Source organism: Equus quagga, chromosome 4 (genome assembly GCF_021613505.1).
Source record: "Equus quagga isolate Etosha38 chromosome 4, UCLA_HA_Equagga_1.0, whole genome shotgun sequence".
NCBI classification, from domain to species: Eukaryota; Metazoa; Chordata; class Mammalia; order Perissodactyla; family Equidae; genus Equus; species Equus quagga.
In genome coordinates, this window is record NC_060270.1 from 141,434,802 (window position 1) to 141,453,353 (window position 18,552).

Here is an 18,552-nt window from a genome sequence, read left to right on the forward strand (position 1 = left end):
CAGGCTACATTTATCAAAACTAAGACCATACTATGGTATACTATGTCTAACAGTTAACATTGTACATACATTTTATTCAGAGTTCCTCAGTTAACTCCACTTACCTGTATTCCCTTTCTCTTCCAGAATCCAGTTCAGGGCACCACGTTCATTTAGTCATCATGTCTCCACTGTCCCCTCCAGTCTGAGTTTCTCTTTACTTGTCGTTCATGGCTTTGTCACTTGTGAAAAGTAGTGGTCTCGTTTGTTTTAGAAAACCACTCAATTTCGGTTTGCCTGATGTTTTCCTGTGATTAGACTGAAGTTATAGGTTTGGGGAAGAATACCACAGAAGTGTGGTATGCCCTTCTCATCACATCCCATCATGGAACACCTGCCAGCATGACTCATTACTGGTGATGTTAACTTAGACCATTTGGTTAAAGTGTGTCCAGGTGTGTCCACTGTAGAATCACCATTTTTCTCTTTTTATATAGAAGTGAGCCACTAAATCCAGCGCCCATTCAAAGGTAGGAGAATTAAACTCCAACTCCTGGAGAGGAGAGTATCGAAAAATTTGTGGTCATTGGTGAAAAGCACCTAGTAATTGGTATATTTCTCTTTAAAGTTTTACCCACTGATTATAGTATTCACCAGTGAGTCTTTCCTATAATAATCATTACTGTGATGTTCTAATGAGGATTTTGTTTCCCCCATCCCTCCTATATTTATTAACTGGAATTCTTCTATAAGGAAAATTTGTCCCTTCTTCCCTGTTTGTTTATGAACTTAGCAATATTTACTTCATTCTCTGGGCTATAATCTAATATTATCTATGTATTATCTTGTTCACAGTGTTCCAGCTTTGGCCATGGGGAGCTCTGACAAGTTGGTTTCTGTGTCTTCTTGATGTTGCTTTTTTTAAAGCATGTCCTTCCTTTCTGGCACTACAAGATTTTCCAGGCTCAACTTCTCATCTCGTGTTTTCCCTGCCTTAGCTATGGAATCAGCCCTTTCTTCAATGAGCCTTAGTTCCTTTTATTGGAAAATGCAATTTAGACATCAAGAACTGGGCACTAGGTGTGCTCTTTGCTGCTAGGGCTTCATACTCCTAGGTCCTCTCAAAGGACAGAGCTGGGAAATACATATATGTATACCAACCCACTGTGCACACACCTGTATATCTGTGTCTGCATGTTACTAAAATGAATGAGTTCATCCTCACTTCTCTGACCCTAATCTGGAACCACAGGGTTCATTTTAGCCTTCCCCTCTTGGCTTAATTTAACTTACTTCTCTGACTGAAACTTGGCCTTCCATTAAATATAGTTTGTTTACATATTTGTTAACTCTAGTATACATATAAAATAGTTTCAGAATTGCTAACTTGTGCCCCTGTGAGAAACAAATTTACCAATTACAATACAGTATTTCTGTCTAGCTCTTTTTGTTTTAGTCTTAAAGTACCAGTGAAAGCAGTGCTTTCAATCACTTAGGTCTACTCCTTTTCCTCATTCTCTTCAGTGAGGTTATGTCACACATTCGTAGTCCAGTTACATTTGTTGCCACCTTCGCTCAGTTCTGGGATTCATCAACATCCTGTTTTTTATTTTTTAATGTGCATATAGTTAACTTTACTCTTTGTGCTGTAGAGTTGTATGGGTTTTGACAGATGTATAGTATCGTGTATCTACCACCACAGTGCCTTATGGGACAGTTTTACCACCCTAAAAAGAATCCCTTGTGATGCCTCTTGGTAATCAGCCTCTATCCCCTCCCCTAGCCCCTGGAAACCACTGAACTGTTTTCTATCCTTATGGCTTTGCCTTTTCCAGATTCTCATATAAATGGAATCATATAGTATGCAGCCTTTTGGATCTGGCTTCTTTCACTTAGCAAAATGCACGTAAGATTCACTGATAGTGTTGCATGAATCTGTACTTGGTTTTGTCCCCAGTGTTCCATTGTGTGGATATACTGTGGCTTGTTTATCTGCTGACCCATCTTTGTTGTTTCCATTTTTGGAAGATTATGAATGAAGTTATTATGAACACATACAGGTTGTTATATGAACTTTCAGTTCACTTGAGTAAATGTCTAGCAGTGGGCTGGCTAGGAGGTCAGGTAAGCATATATTTAACTTTATAAAAAGCTGCCAAACTGTTTTCCAAAGTGCTTGAACCATTTTACAGTCCCACAGCAATGTGTGAGAGTTCCACTTCTTCTGTATCAAGTGTTAGGGTTTTATGTTTTACATGTAGGTCTCTGATCCCTTTTGAGTTAACTTTTGTATAAGGTATAAGATGTGTCAACTTTCATTTTTGGTATTTGGACGTTCTTTCTCCATTGAATTGCCATTGCTCTTTTGTCAGAAATTAATTGGCCATATTTGTATAGGTCTGCTTCTGAGCTGTCTAGCTTGTTTCGTTGTTCTCTGTATCCTTTCACCAATACCACAGTGTCGATTACTCTGGCTTCACAGTAAGTTTTGAATTTGATAGTGTGAGTCCTCCAATTGTGTTCTTTTACAGAATTGTTTTGACTATTCTAGTTTCTTTTCATTTTCATATAAATTTTAAAATGAGTTTGTTGGGGTTTTGATGAGGATTGTGCTGAGTGTACAGATCAGCTTAGGAGAACTGGACATCTTAACAATAGCGAGTCTTCCCTTCTGTGAACACAGCATACTGTCCATTTCTCAGCATACAGATTCCTGCACATATTTTGTTAGATTTATATATAAATACCTCTGGGCTTTTGCTTTTCATTTTCTTGGTAGCGGTGGGGGCTGTTTTAAATGGTACATATGTTTTTTAAATTTAAATATTTGATCATTGCCGGTCTATAGAAATAAAATTGACTTCTGTATTAACCTTTTTATCATGTAACTATTCTATATTTATTTATTCTAGGGGCTTTTTTGTAGACACTTGAGATTTTCTACGTAGACAATCATGTCATCTGCAAATATGGACAGTTTTATTTCTTCCTTTCTACAGTCATACATTGCTTAATGACGAGGATACCTTCTGAGAAATGCATTGTTGGGTGATTTCATCATCGTGCGAACATCATAGAGTGTATCTACACAAACCTAAATGGTACAGCCTATTACACACCTAGGCTGTATGGTACTGTTCTTATGGGACCATCGTCATATATGTGGTCTGTCGTTGACTGAAACATCTCTATGTGGCACATGACTATAATCTGTATGACTTTTCTTTTTCTTGCCTTATTGCAGAGTTTAAGACTTCTGATAGGATATCAGATAGGAGTGGTGAGGGAGGACATCCTTGCCTTGTTCCCATCTTAGGGAGTACCTTAGTTTCCTACTGCTGCTTCTCACTAATTACCACAAACTTAATGGCTTAGACAACACGAATTTATTATCTTACAATTCTCTAGAACCGAAGGCCACCATGGGTCTCACTGGTCTAAAATCAAGGTGTCAGCGGGGCTCTCTTCCTTTCTGGAGGCTCTACGGAAGAATCTATTTCCTTGCCCTTTCCACCTTCTAGTGGCCACCCACCATTCCTTGACACGTGGCCCTCTTTCTCCATCTTCAAAGTCAGCAGTGTTACATCTGTCTGTGTCGTCCTGCCATAGTCATATCTTCTGCCTCCCTCTTCCACTTTTAAGGACCTATATGCTTATATTGGGGCTACCCAGAATCCAGGATGACTTTCCTATTCTAAGTCAGCTGATTAACAACCTGAATTCCCGTTTGCCACGTCAGGTAATATGCTCAGAGATTCCAGAGATTAGGACATGGACATCTTTGGGAGACCATAAATATGATGATAGCTGTAGGTTCTTTGTAAATGCTCTGAAGTAGGTTAAGGAAGCTTTCTTCTATTCCTAGTTTTCTGGGAGTGTTTTTATCATAAATGATTGTTAAATTTTGTCAACTGCTTTTCTGACTCTTGAAGTAATCATGTTTTTTCTTATTTAGTCTGTTAATAGGATGAATTACATTGACTGATTTTCCACTGTTAAGACATGCATGCATTCCTGGGCTAGACCCACACACTGTCATGATGTTTTGTGGTTTTTAACATATTGCTAGATTTGATTTTCCAATATTTTGTTGAGGATTTTCAGGTCTGTGTTCATGACAGATAGGGATTTTACTTTTCTTTTCTTGTAGTATTTCTGTCTGGATTTGTTATCAGGGTTGTTGGCCTCATAAAATGAGTTAGGAAGTGTTCTATTTTCCAGAAGAGGTTGTATAGTATTAGTATTATTTATTCCTTAATTATTTACTAGAATTTGCCAGTAACACCATCTGGGCCTAGAGTTTTCTTTTTTTGAGAGTTTTTTTTAAAACCATGAATGGAATCTCTTTATGTCAGATAACTCTGACTATCTATTTGTTCATTGAATTTTAGAAGTTTGTGTTTTTAAGCATTTGGTCCATTTCTTCTAAGTTGTCAAATTTATGGACATAGAGTTGTTTATAGTATTTACTTAACTATTAATGTCTGGGATTAATAGGAATTTCATTCCTGCTATTGATAATTTGTGGCTTCTCTCTCTCGTTCCCCTGTCACTTTTTTGGTTAGTTTGGCTAGACATTTATCAATTGTGAAAAATAGGCTATGTGGATTTTATCCACAGGCTATAGTTTGCCAACCCGTGGTCTAACTCAGGTAAAAGACATAAAACTGAATAAAAAAATCAAGACGTAACTATATGCTATCTGCAAGAATCTCACTTCAAATATAAAGACATAGATAGGTTACAAGGAAAAGGATGGAGAAGAATATACCATGCAAATAGTAATCAAAAGGAAGCTGGAACATTGTCAGGGTTAAGGACGGATATTGTATCATGATAAAGGGGTCAGACCTCTAAGAAGACATAGTAATTCTACATGTGTTTGCTAATAGAACTTCATACATGAGGCCAAAGCTGATGGAACTAAAAGGAGAAAGGACCAAGCCATAATTATAGGTGAAGACTTTGGCACCCTTCTCAGTGAGGACAGAAAATAAAGATATAGAAGACCTGAATGATATTATCAACCAATTACACCTATTTGACATTTATATGACACTTGTTAATTTAAGAGAATGGGAAAAGTGTGTTCTTGGACCATAAAACATCTGGGAAAATTCCCACTTGTTTGAAAATTAAATAAATATTAAGCATTTCTAAATCTCTAGGTCAAAAAGGAAATCTCAAAGGAAATAAACTTTTTGAACTGAATGCAAATGAAAATATGGCAAAAATTTGTGAGATGGGGCTCAATCAAAGAAAGTCTTAAATCAGTCATCAGTGTCAGGGGTTGGCAAACCGCACCTCGTTCACTCCCTGTTTTTATAAGTAAAGTTTTATTGGAACACAGCCATGCTCATTTCATTATGTATTACCCATGGCTGCTTTCATCCAACACCACCAGAGTTAAGTAGTTGTGACAGAGCCCATTTGGTCCGCAAGCCTAAAATATTTACAATCTGGCCCTTTACAAAACTTCGCCAACCTAACTTCCATCTTAAGAAACTAGAAAAGGAAGAGCAAATTGAAAATTGGTTGTTAAAAAATCAATACAATTGGTAAACAACTTTGAAAGCAAAAGAGAAAACAAGTAGTAAGGAAGAATTGGCGATGCTGAAGAAGGAAAGAAGTGAAACAGAATAAAAGTATCAAATTGAGGCAAAGAATTAGTTCAGTAAATGAAGGAGGAGGATGTTGAAACATGTGAAAGAACTTTTTTCTGAAAATGTCTGTCAAATTGATTTCAGAATTTATAGGCCATCTGTCTACAACAATCCTTAGAATCATAAAATCCTATTTCTGTGCTGGAGACATCAGAGGTCGATTTAATCTTTACACCATGTCCTCAGACTAATCCTCTGGGAGGGTCCTTTCATTCTCTTCTGTTCTTAAAATTACTTACAAATTTTTGACAAGCTTTAAGAAGCATTCTCCAAAATAAAGATTTCTTTAAATTTTTTATATTTAAAGTTTATTTGGATTTTTTATTCTACTCCAAAATATAGTAATGCCTGTTTTACTGTGAAACTGCTTGCCACCCCTCTGCCCTGTCACTTGTAACAGGTGCTTTCAATGACGTGCCACATTTATTTCCTGGTTATGCATAAACCTTAATACAAAGCTAACCATGTTGGTTTGGGACATTTTGATTCGTCCTTTTTGTTTCTTTGGTTGGGTTTTTTTGTTTAAACAGATGAGGAAACAGTCCTTGAATGGGAAGGGACCTGCTGGAAGCAACACAACTAACTGTGCCTAACTTGAGCATCATTCTGCAAGACAGTGTTACTTGAAATTTATTCCCCCAAAAAAGTATTGTACAGTCAAATTCCACTTGGGACATGCTACAAAGAATTCCTCTTTGGAGAGAGTCTCAGCTCACCTTAGCATATTGAAAGGATCCATGAGGTTTTGCATTAAAGAAATAAGTTAATTTTCTTAGCTTAGTATTTCTTTTTTTTTCCCCTTCCTTTGAGAAGCATATATTTTAATCTTTCACAACACTATTGTATACTGATTTTGGTGGAACAAAGCTGGGAGACCTAACCTATGGGATCATATTAGTTTAACTTTGGAAACTTGGGTGTAGACGTAGCACTCATACAGGAACTTGTGGACTGTAAATTCTCAAGGGACGGCGAGGAGAACGCAGAGGAAACAAGATCAGTCGGCCCTGGCTGAAATTAGATTTGTAAGTGTACATACATCCTTCCTGCTTTCTATAGTGTTGGAGTTCACCACATACAGAATATCCAGATTGACTTCTGAATCATCCCCACTGTCATCATTTAGATCTCTCTGTGCCTCATAGAGCTTCTTGGCTTGTCTTCACTGTTCATTGGAATGTTGGGCCATTTTTAAAACCATTTCCAAAAAATTTTCTCCCGTGGTAGAGTGATACAGTGGATCATGTATTGTCCATGTCTCTCTATCATGGATAATACAACATTAGGTGCCATTTTCTTAATTCCAAGAAATGCTCCTTTTTTCCTGAACTGATGGGCTATGTGGGGATGAAGACATTAATGGAATTATAATGTACCACCACTTGAGTTATTGAGAAATAATAATAACTAGCACATATATAGCATTTACAGAATGCCACCCACTATTTTATGTGTTTTTCATCTGTCAGCTCCGTTAATCCTCATAAAACTTCTGAGGTAGATCACATGATCCTGTTTTACAGTCAGGAAACTGAGGTGAAGTAATTTGCATGTGGTCACATACTTGGTAAGGCGTAGCAGCACTTAAACGAAAGAATCTGACACTGAAGATACTGCTCTCAACTGCTGTACTACACTGCCACTGTTGTAAGTGAGGGGTTGTAAACTGGTGCTTTTTTTCTTTTTCTAAAGAAAGACTTGGAACTTTTTTGCTTTCAACTGTTATGTTCATTCAACAGTAAGTACTTACCTTGTGCCAGGCCCTGTGCTAGTGACAGAGGGTATTAAAGATGTGGCTTTTACTCGCATAGAACTAAAAAAACATTTACTAGTTTAGACTTAGTAGCTCACCAAAAGATTTTTTTTATTTTTAATGTTAGATTTTTTTAAAATAATTTTTTAATTTTTAATTGTGGTAGAAAACATAAAATTTCCAATCTTAACCTTATTAAGTGTACAGTTCAGTAGCGCTAAGTATATTCACATTGTTGTACAACAGATCTCCAGAACTTTTTCATCTTGCAAAATTGAAACTCTGTTAAGTAAACAATGCCCCTCATTTCCTCCTCCCCCCAGTCCTTGGCAATCCCCATTCTACTTTCTGTTTCTATGAGTTTGACTAATTTAGATACTTCATGTAAGTGAAATCATACAGTATCTGTCCTCTTGTGACGGGCTTATTTTACTTAGCATAATATCCTCAAGGTTCATCTATGTTGTAGGTGTGACAGGATTTCCTTCTTTTTATGGCTAATATTATTCCATTGTATGTATATACCACATTTTTATTATTTATTCATCTGTTGATGGGCATTTGAGTTACTTCTACCTCTTGGCTATTGTGAATAATGCGGTTGTGAAGACAGGTATGCAAATCTCTCTTCAAGTTGTTGTTAGTGCCATTAAGTCGATTCCATCTCCTAGCAGTCCTGTGTACAGAACCCTGCCCGGTCTTTTTGCATCATCTCACCTTCCAGCGCTGTGTCAGACAATGCCCCTCTGCTATTCACAGGGTTTTCCTGGCCAGTGAGTAGCCAGGTCCTTTCTTTTTAGTCTGGAAGCTCCACTGAAACTTGTTGGTATCTGAAATCCTGGTGGCATAGCTTTCAACATCATAGCAACACGAAGCCACCACAGTATGACAACCAGCAGATGGATGGTGTGGTTCCCTGATGGGGAGATAGATAAACCTGGGCCTCGGCAGTGAGAGCGCCAGATCTTAACCACCAGACCCCCAGGTCTGGCTCTATCTCTTTGAGATCCTGCTCTAAATTCTTTTGGATATATACCCAAAAGTGGGATTGCTGGATCATATGGTAATTCTATTTTTAATTTTTTGAGGTATCACCATAGTGTTTTCTATAGTGGCTGCACCATTTTACATTCTCACCACAGTGCACAAGGGTTCAGATTTCTTCACATCCTTGTCAACATTTGTTATTTGCTGTTTGGAATTTTGGGATTTTTTTTTTTTTTAATAGTAACCATCCTAATGGGTGTGAGGTGATACCTCAGGTTTTGGTTTGCATTTCTCTAATGATTAGTGATATTGAGCATCTTTTTTATAAGCTTGTTAGTCATTTGTATATCTTCTTTGGCGCAATGTCTTTTCAAGTCCTTGACCATTTTTTAATCAGGTTATTTTCTTGTTGAGTTGCAGGAGTTCTTTGTATATTCTCCATATTAACTCTCATCAGATGTATGATTTGCAAATATTTTCTCCCTTTCCGTAGGGGGTTGATTTTCACTCTGTTGATTGTGTCCTTTGATGTACAGAACTTTTAAGTTTGATGTAGTACCATTTATTTATTTTTGGTGTTATTGCCTGTGCTTTTGGTGGCACAACCAAGAAATCACTGCCAAATTCAGTGTCTTGAAGCTTTTCCTCTATGTTTTCTTCTAGAAGTTTTATAGTATTTGACAGGTCTTTAATCCATTTTGAGTTAATTTTTATTTACAGTGTTAGGTAAGGGTTCAACTTCATTCTTTTTCGTGTGGATATCCAGTTTTCCCAATGTCACTTACTGAAGAGACTGTTGTGTTACATTTTTTTTTAATGCCCTGAAATGATGAGTTTGTGAGATTTTTCTATTTAAGAGATGTTTTTCACACTGAAATTGTCTTATTATTTTCTTGGTTACTGTTATTGATAGAAGTTCCAGTTTTATAGGTATGATGCTGAACATTTTAATAAACAGTGATAGATGTAATTTTTAAGTGCTTGTTCAGCCCTTTTGGTTGGTTAGGGGTTTTCATGGTTGTTTTTTTTAAATCAACCTTCTATGGTATATTAAAATTTTATATAAGGTACTTTCCAAGTCATTCTGTATATTTTTTTTCAAATGCCCAGTCTATATTAAAATGTTTGTTGCTTTGAGCTAATTCTCTAAAAAAAATGTACTGTGTCTAACCCAAAATAAATGATAGAGAAGTGCTGCATAATCTTTCCTGTCCTTTTTTTGCTTGTAGGGAAGCAGCACGAGAATGTCGTAGAAAGAAGAAAGAATATGTGAAATGTTTAGAAAACAGAGTGGCAGTTCTGGAAAACCAAAACAAGACACTGATTGAGGAGCTAAAAGCACTTAAGGACCTTTACTGCCACAAATCAGATTAATTTGGGATTTAAATTTCGCCTGTTATGGTGGAAAAAGAACTGGCTTGGCCACAACCAGAGAGACAAAATAAACATTTTATTTTCTAAACATTTCTTTTTTTCTATGCGCAAAACTGCCTGAAAGCAACTACAGAATTTCATTCGTTTGTGCTTTTGCATTAAACTGTGAATGTTCCAACACCTGCCTCCACGTCTCCCCTCGAGAAATTTTCAGCACCAGGAATCATGAAGAGACTTCTGCTTTTCACCCCCTACCCTCGTCAAAAAGTAATAATTTGCTTACTTGTAAATTGATGGGGGAAATGAGGAAGAGAAAATCTTTTTTTAAATGATTTCAAGGTTTGTGCTGAGCTCCTTGATTGCCTTAGGGACAGAATTACCCCAGCCTCTTGAGCTGAAGTAGTGTGTGGGCCGCAGGCATAAAGTAAGTAAGGTGCAATGAAGAGGTGTTGATTGCCAAATTGACACGTTTTCACATTTTCATTGTGAATTATGGAAAATTGTTGAGACGTACCCTCTAAAAAGGAATTATAGTGTGGTGTTGAAGAAATTAAGAATGAATTTGGAGTGTTTTCTATGTACATTCTCTTCTTCAGTACTGAAAACTTGTCCTTGGTTCTTAAAAACATTCTGTATTAACTAGAGCTCTTCCATAGGGCAGTTGTTGATTCTTAATTCAGTTCTGTAGGGGTTCAACATTTTTGAATACATTAAAAGAAGTAACCAACGAATGAAAGAGCATGGTATTTGAATTTTAAATTAAATCAAAGTAAATAAGATTACAAAGCTTGTTTTAGTTAGTACTAAATTCTTAGTAAAAAGATGCTCATTAGTAAACCAACCCCTTGAGTTATATAACAAGGTTTTTAAATAAATGTTTTTGTCATCGCCTTCAAAAATAATTATATTGTCACTCATTTACTTAAAAGGATATTTTGAATTAAACTGTTCCCATTTGCACTTAGGTTATACCACCAACAGAAAGCCTTCAAGAGGCTAAATAAAGCAAAGTGATATATTGTTTATAAAATGTTATGTGTTGTAGAAAAATACTAATTTTAAATCTTTTCCATATTAACGTACTTTAACAGAATATCTCTAGTGAATTTTTAATGAAAGAAATTGTAAGGATCTAGTTCTAAAAAGTACAGTATTAGATGTGCACAAGGAAAGTAATTTTCTTCAGACATATTTGAGTGACTGCTGTACTACAATATTTGGATTGTCATTCTTGCAAAACATTTTTTTTCTTCTAAAAAGGATAATTATGCTTTAGCTTTCCAATACGCTATATAGCCTTTGTCATTCTATAAGCTACCTGTTTGAACTCCCAACCAGAACAGTCTGTATTCGTATTATCATACATTGTTTCCAGTACTCCTTTTAATGTTAACTACTCATTTATTCACTAAACCTGGTAAATGTAAAAGTTACCCTTTAAAAGAAAAATAAGACTAAGGTGGATTTATAAAATAAGAGACTGACATAATGTTGGATATAATTTCTCATTTGAGAAGGTTATTCCTTTTAAAAGAGAGTCTAGAAAATTAATGTTTTATATTTGGTCATGGTTTATTTGAAAAAGTTAAGTTTGTTAATTGTGTTAACAAAATATGCAAATATAGGTATTAATTATTGGGTTCATTTTGAAAAGTAAGATGTTTAATTAATATTTGTACATGGTTTATTTTTGTTTGTAACAAGCCATTGTCTTTTTTCAAGGATGAACAGAGTTTATGAAGGAGCATCATTCTAAGAATTGGGTGATGTAGTCTTATATGTGGACAGTTCACCAGATTCTCAAGAAGGCTTTCAAAGGACTATAAAGTTTGGTGTTATCTGCTGAGCTAATGGGGAAAGTTACAGCATAAAAATTATTTGTATACCAACATAGGTATCTCATTTTCCAAAACTGGTTTGACAGAAACCAAGCAAAATCACAAATATGCTCACAAATTAGAATTCTTTCTTAATGAGTCAAATTGTCAAAATTTAACATTTTGAATGTCATACGCTTTATAAATGAAAATTGCCTAGTATTTAGTAAGTTGTGTTCTCTCCTCTGAAGTTGAACGTTTTTCAAAAGTTGGGGCATTCTTATTCAATTAGGAAGTTGGTGGTCCTCTTTAGTCCCTGATAAGGCAATCACATCCATATTAGCTGGTTGGATTTTTAAGTTAACTAAGACCAGGTCTTTTGTACCTGAGGATGATTGCACTGGTTTGAAGTCAGCTACTTAATGATGAGGTAAGAAGCATATTCTCTTGCTAAAACTGTTTTAGACCCTTGGAGAGACTTGAAGATTTCAGTTTATACAGATAGAAATTAAGCCCCTTTTGTGTAGACATTTTTTTTTTAATGAGAATTGGAGAAAGGTGTTTGTTTTTAAGCATGCAACTTTGAGAACCTTTATTAAGAAAATGACAATTTTTTTTAAAAATCTTGTAGCCAAGAACATATGTGGCCATGTTATAAATGTTTTTTCTCTCCTTATTGGCCAAAAGGGAATGAAAATGTCATCATAGGAATCTGTACATAATGCTACTGATTTGCTTAGAAATAGCAAGTTTGGTATCGCTCACTTTGCAAATATAGGGCCATGTGGCACTTTTATCTATAGGACAGATGAACTCTAATAAAAACGAAGTGGGAGGGGTTTATTTTTGATATATTGCTCTTATAAGTTTTCAAGCTTTGATAGTGTTTAACTGAAAAGTGGTTTAGAAAGGGCTAGATCCAATGTGTTCATGTTATTAAAAAATTGATACCAGATGTAATTTTAAGTTCATTCTTTTTCAAACTCAAGTACCGTATTGGCAACCGTAACATTGTCATAGGTGCTCTGTTCATTTAGATATTCTTGGGGGGGAAATGGCATTTGTATAATATATGTGTACATATATATATATACATACAGTATATAATCTGAAGCTCTGAGAGCTTTTAAGTCAGGAATGCTGAGTATTATAGTATATTGAGGTCAGATGAAATTTTACATTTTTGCGTGTTCTAGTGCATCCCTTTTGGTAGTTTCTTGGACTGCATTACTACAGCACTCATGATTGATTTTTATCTTCTAATTTTCTTCCAAGTATTTTATTTCTTTTCATTGTTTTTTTCCTTTGGCTTGATACTTTTAAATGTTACTAGTCACTTGAAAACTACCCCCCCAAAAGTATTTGGTTTTTATGCTTTGTCTCTGGCAGCTATAACAGTGGTAAGAGAATTTTGAAGATACCTTCTAAAAGGTACCACTGATTTTTCAAAAATCATCTTGGGGGAGGAATTTTGATGTTTTCATTTGAGCAGGGATTTTTGTCAGAAAATGTGTTTTGATGGTGTCAGCAGGAGTGCTAGTATCTGAAAGCACCATAGCAGTCGGCAGTTTGTCCACCTGGCTGAAGTCCATCTGTGTCTCTCAGGCCTAATCCCTATATCACTGACTGTTTGGGCGACATGTGGAATCATACAAAGGCTTAGGAAGAAACAAGTGTGTTTGAACCAGGATGCTTTTACTTACTTGAAGTGACTTCAATCTAGATTGTTTCTTTTCATTTTTAATGTTTTTCATTCTGTGATCAACTACAGTCAGCTGTTAGCATATATTGGTCTCTTTATTTTGACGATCAAAAAGGCTGCTTCGTTTTGCAGGATTAAATAAGACTAATATCTTAAAGTTAAGATTTTGAATTAAAATGAGTTTTAGAAACAGTGGTTATACACCTTTTCAGTTGTTTTCAAGAGACTTTGTTTCCTTTGTAGCCCTGAAAACTGTTGGTATCTTGTTTGCCATTGACCTAATACAAAAGTTGTATATTTACTTGGATTATATTTACATTATATTCTTTGTAAATGTTTGGTGTAACTTGCACTTTTAAAAATGACCCAGTGTGGGTATTAGCAACTTGAGAAATTCCCTCATCAATTAATTGTCAACTGACTTTTCATGTCTTTCTCCTCTCTTCAAATCATGTGACTTTTTAATGGAAGCTATTCATTGATTAAAATATTTTAGCACCTAAAGGCTAGCCTTATAAATAGCTGTAAAAGAAAAATATCAGGAAATTAGATTTGACTAGCCCAGCTGATTAAAAGATGGGTTCGAACCCTATCTTTTTCATCATGGATAAAGAGAGCAGGAAAAGCAACTCAAGTGAGTAAATATTTATTTCCGATTTTAAATGAGACACTATCCTCACCCCAACATTAATACTGTCTATAGGATGCCAAGATATCCATGAATTTGTCCAGAACAGTAAAAGATTTTTCAGGGCAGTGAATTCTGGTCATCATGGAGACCACATATAATCATTTGACTAAATTCTTTTCACTGTAAATTGGCTTTGTTAACATCAAAGAAATAATGCCTAAATCTAACTGATTCCCGGTGAGGAAGGGGAAGAGAAGTGTGCTTAGTAAGCCTGTAGGTGAAGAGTCGTGGGATAATTTGCTCACGGAGTTGTACAAAGCACAACTAGAGCTTTTTGTCGGGTGGCTCACATACATCTTGAATCCTTTTAAGTTGACATGTTGACTTTTGAGTTGACTGCACAGTCGCTGTATGTATTAGGAACTGGTTTCCTTGACTCTAGAATCAATGGCTGGGAGAGGCACTAATCCCTGAGGGGGTGGACATATCATGAAGCCGAGTCAGTATGGAAGAATTTCAAATAAATCAAACAGGGTGCTGAAGTTCCATCTGTCTCATCTGCTTATGATAAGTTCTTGTGATTAGTGAATGTAGCTTAAGCCTTTGTATGTGTCCTCAGGGGGCAGACAGACTTTAAGAGGGACCAGATACCATTTGAATGGAGGGATTATATTTCAGGTGTTTTAGCTTGAAATTTATTTTTTAAAAAAATAAAAATAAAAAAAAAAGAAAAGCCTGTGAAGCATGTCGATATTATTAACAGGAAGAGTTGTTTAGCACAGAGAGAAAACATTGACCTGTCTGCATTCTGGTTCTGTGGGTGCAGGTCCTGGCTGGGTATAACGTGATACATTTGAATTAATCTCACCAGCAAGTAAAAGGAAAATGAACGACCTTCAGGAAGTGTCTTTGAAAAGGGTCGAACAGTAGGAAATTCAAATTTTATCTACTTTATACAGGCATTAATACTTGCCTATAGAAATACAGCATTTCCAAGCTTCTGTCTGAGGAGCTTCTCAGAGATGTGAGAGTAAATCTGAAATGGTTTAGAACCGGTAGGGAGGAAGAGCACCCCGGTGGATGGAGGTCTCCTGTTAGCTGGCCAAGTGGGAGGGCCTGCTGTTGTGTTTGGGAGGTTTTATTTTCTTATGTTTTTAAAATTGAATTGGTAAATGCTTTATAGACGTATTTTTATCCAGGTGCCACTCCAAGTTGTGTATGTAATAAAATTATTTATATAACAAGTGGGAAATAATTTGTCAGCATTTTTCTGTGAGTATAGATTAGGGATGGCAAAGAAGAGTGCTAGTTAGCAGTTTTCCATGTAAAGTTGTCCCCGACTGATTTGTCCACGTCAGTTGTCATCCTCACCTAAAAAAGGAATTATTTCTAACCTAGATGTATCACTTGAAACTTTTTAGAAACAAAATAATCAGGGAAGTTTCTAGAAAGAAAGCTGGGTTTTTTTGTTTTGTTTTTTCCTTGAGGATTGGGGTAAAGAATACCTCCCCCCAAAACTATCAGCACAAACAGGGTATTGATTTTTTAACTCTGATGTTGCTATTAGAGTTGAATACTAAATAAATAATTATAATGAGGGAAATTCCCTACATTCTAGAAACATCCCTGTTTTAATTTTTTTACCTAAATCTTTTGTGCTTTATCTGTGTAAAGAGAAAAAAATGTACCGGGTTATAATGCATTTTATTAACACTATGTACATATTAGCTGCTTTGTGTTCACAATGGTAGCAATTGCTTTGTACATTAAAGTGATCCTTGTGAATTTGTGAAATATTGTCATAAAGTGCTTTTTCTTACTGTAATCTTTGTGGTATCAACTGTCATAATGCCCTTTTTACACAAACATTTATGTGCAGTCACATAAACATGCTTTTTAAATCTCTGTAAGTCTCTTTTTTGGGGATGGGATCTCTATATTTTGATTTTTGGTAATAGCGTTAAGCTATATTTTCTTGGTTTGTTAAATGAGCAAAAGTTATGTTAGACTATATCACAAGCTTGTGTTGCATAGCAATGGAAAACTAATTCAAGCAACAAGAATATACCTTCAGTTACTTGATTTTACTATATTCCCAATTTTTAGCACAAGATTTCTTTCTGCAGTAAGGCTGAACAATGCCCATTTGAAGATTTGGAGATGTTACTGCCCTATTGAGACAACCCATGGGAGACATGACCGGCTGTCTCGATGTCATAAAATGCCATTTGCATTGGAAGAACAAGAATAGATAACTTTTCAGGTCCCCGTGTAATTCTGAAGTTCTATGAGCATATCATAAAAGGGAAGGAAAGGGGAGGGGATGTGGTTAATCTGCTCTTTAATGAAAGCATAAGAATGAGAGACTCTCCTATACTGTTGTGTCAACTGCTGAAGATAAGCAGTCACATTTATTCTAAAGTACTTCTTTAAAATTGCCATGATGTGTTTGTTAAGCTTGTTAGACTTGTCGTTGTATTGAAGGAGTTACTTGAATTTCCTTTCTTTTCTTCTACAAAGAGTGACCACGTAATTTATTGTACAAACTGAGACAGTGCTGAGAGTGAAAGGCTGACATAAATTACATGGGGACAGTAGGCGCAAACAAGGACTGTGCTGAGCAAACCAGGCCCTAGAGTCACCCTACTTGCAAGCCGTGTTCAGGTGCTTGGACCTCAAAAAGCACAGCATGCCTGCCTTCTCTTCAGCCACATTTGCTGTTGCTTATCATTTCACAGATACTGAGGACACACTTCTTGGCCTGAAAAGTCCCTGTCCTCGCACTGACACACAGCCAAGGCAGTAATTCTCACGTTTATACAGTTTCATCCCTGAGCTCCAGACTCACCATGGAACACAGGTCCAAAACAACTTCTCATTTCTCCTCTAAACCTGTTCTTCAGCTGGTTTTCCATCTTGTGGATGAGGCCACTATCCAGGACACTGCTTAAGGCAAAAGCCCAGAAAGGCCCCGCCTCAGTCAGTGTTCCCCTTTCTCCCATTGTGCACTTAATCTCCACATCTTTCTTACGTACCTTGACCAGACTGGGGCTTGGAATTCTCATGAGGGCCTAGCAAGTGAAATGGAAACAATTTCCAGTTTGAATGCTATTTTTTTTTGTTTTTCAGCTGAAGTACAACCACATAACAAAACTGACCATTTTTAAATGAACTGAGCGGCATTTAGCGCATTCACAGTGTTGTGCCATCACCGCCTCTATCTAGTTCCAAAACACTTCCATCACTACCAAGTAAGACCCTGTACCCATGACAGAGTGACTCTCCATTGCCCCTCCCTCCAGCCCCTGGCAACCACCAGTCTGCTTTCTGTTTCTACAGATTTACCTATTCCAGATATTTCATATAAATAGACTTGGGCCGGCCCCATGGCTGAGTGGTTAAATTCGCAGGCGCTGGTTTGGATCCTGGGCATGGACATGGCACCACTCATCAGGCCATACTGAGGCAGCGTCCCACATAGCACAACCAGAGGCACTCACAACTAGAATATACAACTACGTACTACGGGGCTTTGGGGAAGAAGAGGAAAAGAAAAAAAAAGATTGGCAACAGATGTTAGCTCAGGTGCCAATTTTTTAAAAAATTAAATAGACTCACGACATGACCTTTTGTGACTGGCTTCTTTCACTTAGCATAATGTTTTTGAGGTTCTTCCACATTGTAACATTCGTCAGTAATTCATTGCTTTTTATGACTAATATTCCAGTGTAACTACATAGGCCACAGCTTGTCTGTTCACCCACTGATGGACATTTGGATTATTTCCACTTTTTGGCTGCTGTGAATAGTGCTGCTATGAACATCCATGTACAAGTATTTGTCTCAGTCCCTGTTTTCCGTTCTTTCGGATGTCTCCCTAGGAGTGGAATGCTGGGTCACATGGTGATCCAATGTTAACTTCTTGAGGAACTGTCAGACTTATCAGCTGCTGCATTTTACCTTCCCACCAGTGATGTATGAGGGCTCTAATTTCTCCATATCCTGGTTGACACTTGTGATTTTGCTTTTTAATTATAGCCATCCTAATGGGTGTGAAGTGGTATCTCATTGTGGTTTTGATTTGCAATTCCTTATTGGCTAATGATGTCTAGCCTCTTTTCATGTGTTTGTGGGCTGTTTGTATATCTTCTTTGGAGAAATGCCTGTTCAAGTTCTTTGTTCATTTTTCAGTGGAGTTGTTTTTTGTTGTTGAGTTTTCTGGGTTCCTTAGATATTCTGGATACTAGACCCTTACCAGATAATATGATTTGCAAATATTTTCTCCCATTCTGTTTTCTTTTCGCGTTCTTGATAATGTTCTCACCCTTACTAATTTTTAACTTACTTTTTTTAAGTAACATGTATATTTGGAAAAAACTAAACTATAGATGGGCGAGCAGTAAGAAGCGGTTTCTCAGGTATCCTTTTAGCGACAATTTGTGCATAGACACACAAGTGTAACGTACATTCGCCTCCCTCCCCCTTTTTTACATGAACGGTGCTTTTTTCCACTGAACGTGTGTTGGCAGTAGTTCTTCAGTCCACGTACACCCGCGTCAGTCCTTCCCACAGGCGTGCATGTCCCAGCGTCTGGATGCATCACGGCTGATTTAACCTGGACCCTTTATGGACGTTCAAGCTGTTTG

The 18,552-nt window shown here is 36.6% G+C and overlaps 1 protein-coding gene across 8 annotated transcripts in view; it reads left to right on the forward strand.

Annotated features, from left to right (window-relative positions):
• Positions 1–15,811, forward strand: part of CREB1 (cAMP responsive element binding protein 1) — a 45,598-nt gene extending 29,787 nt beyond the window's left edge. For 4 of the 8 annotated variants that reach the window (XM_046658941.1, XM_046658943.1, XM_046658940.1 and 1 more), the window contains one exon: positions 9,612–15,811. In XM_046658941.1, coding sequence (XP_046514897.1) covers positions 9,612–9,756 — 145 coding nt within the window. In that variant the 3' untranslated portion in view covers positions 9,757–15,811. Of the gene's footprint in view, positions 1–834; positions 3,073–9,611 lie in introns of those variants that run through there. The other 4 variants (XR_006888260.1, XR_006888261.1, XR_006888263.1 and 1 more) reach the window with 4 other exon arrangements.
• Positions 15,812–18,552: the final 2,741 nt, after the last annotated feature.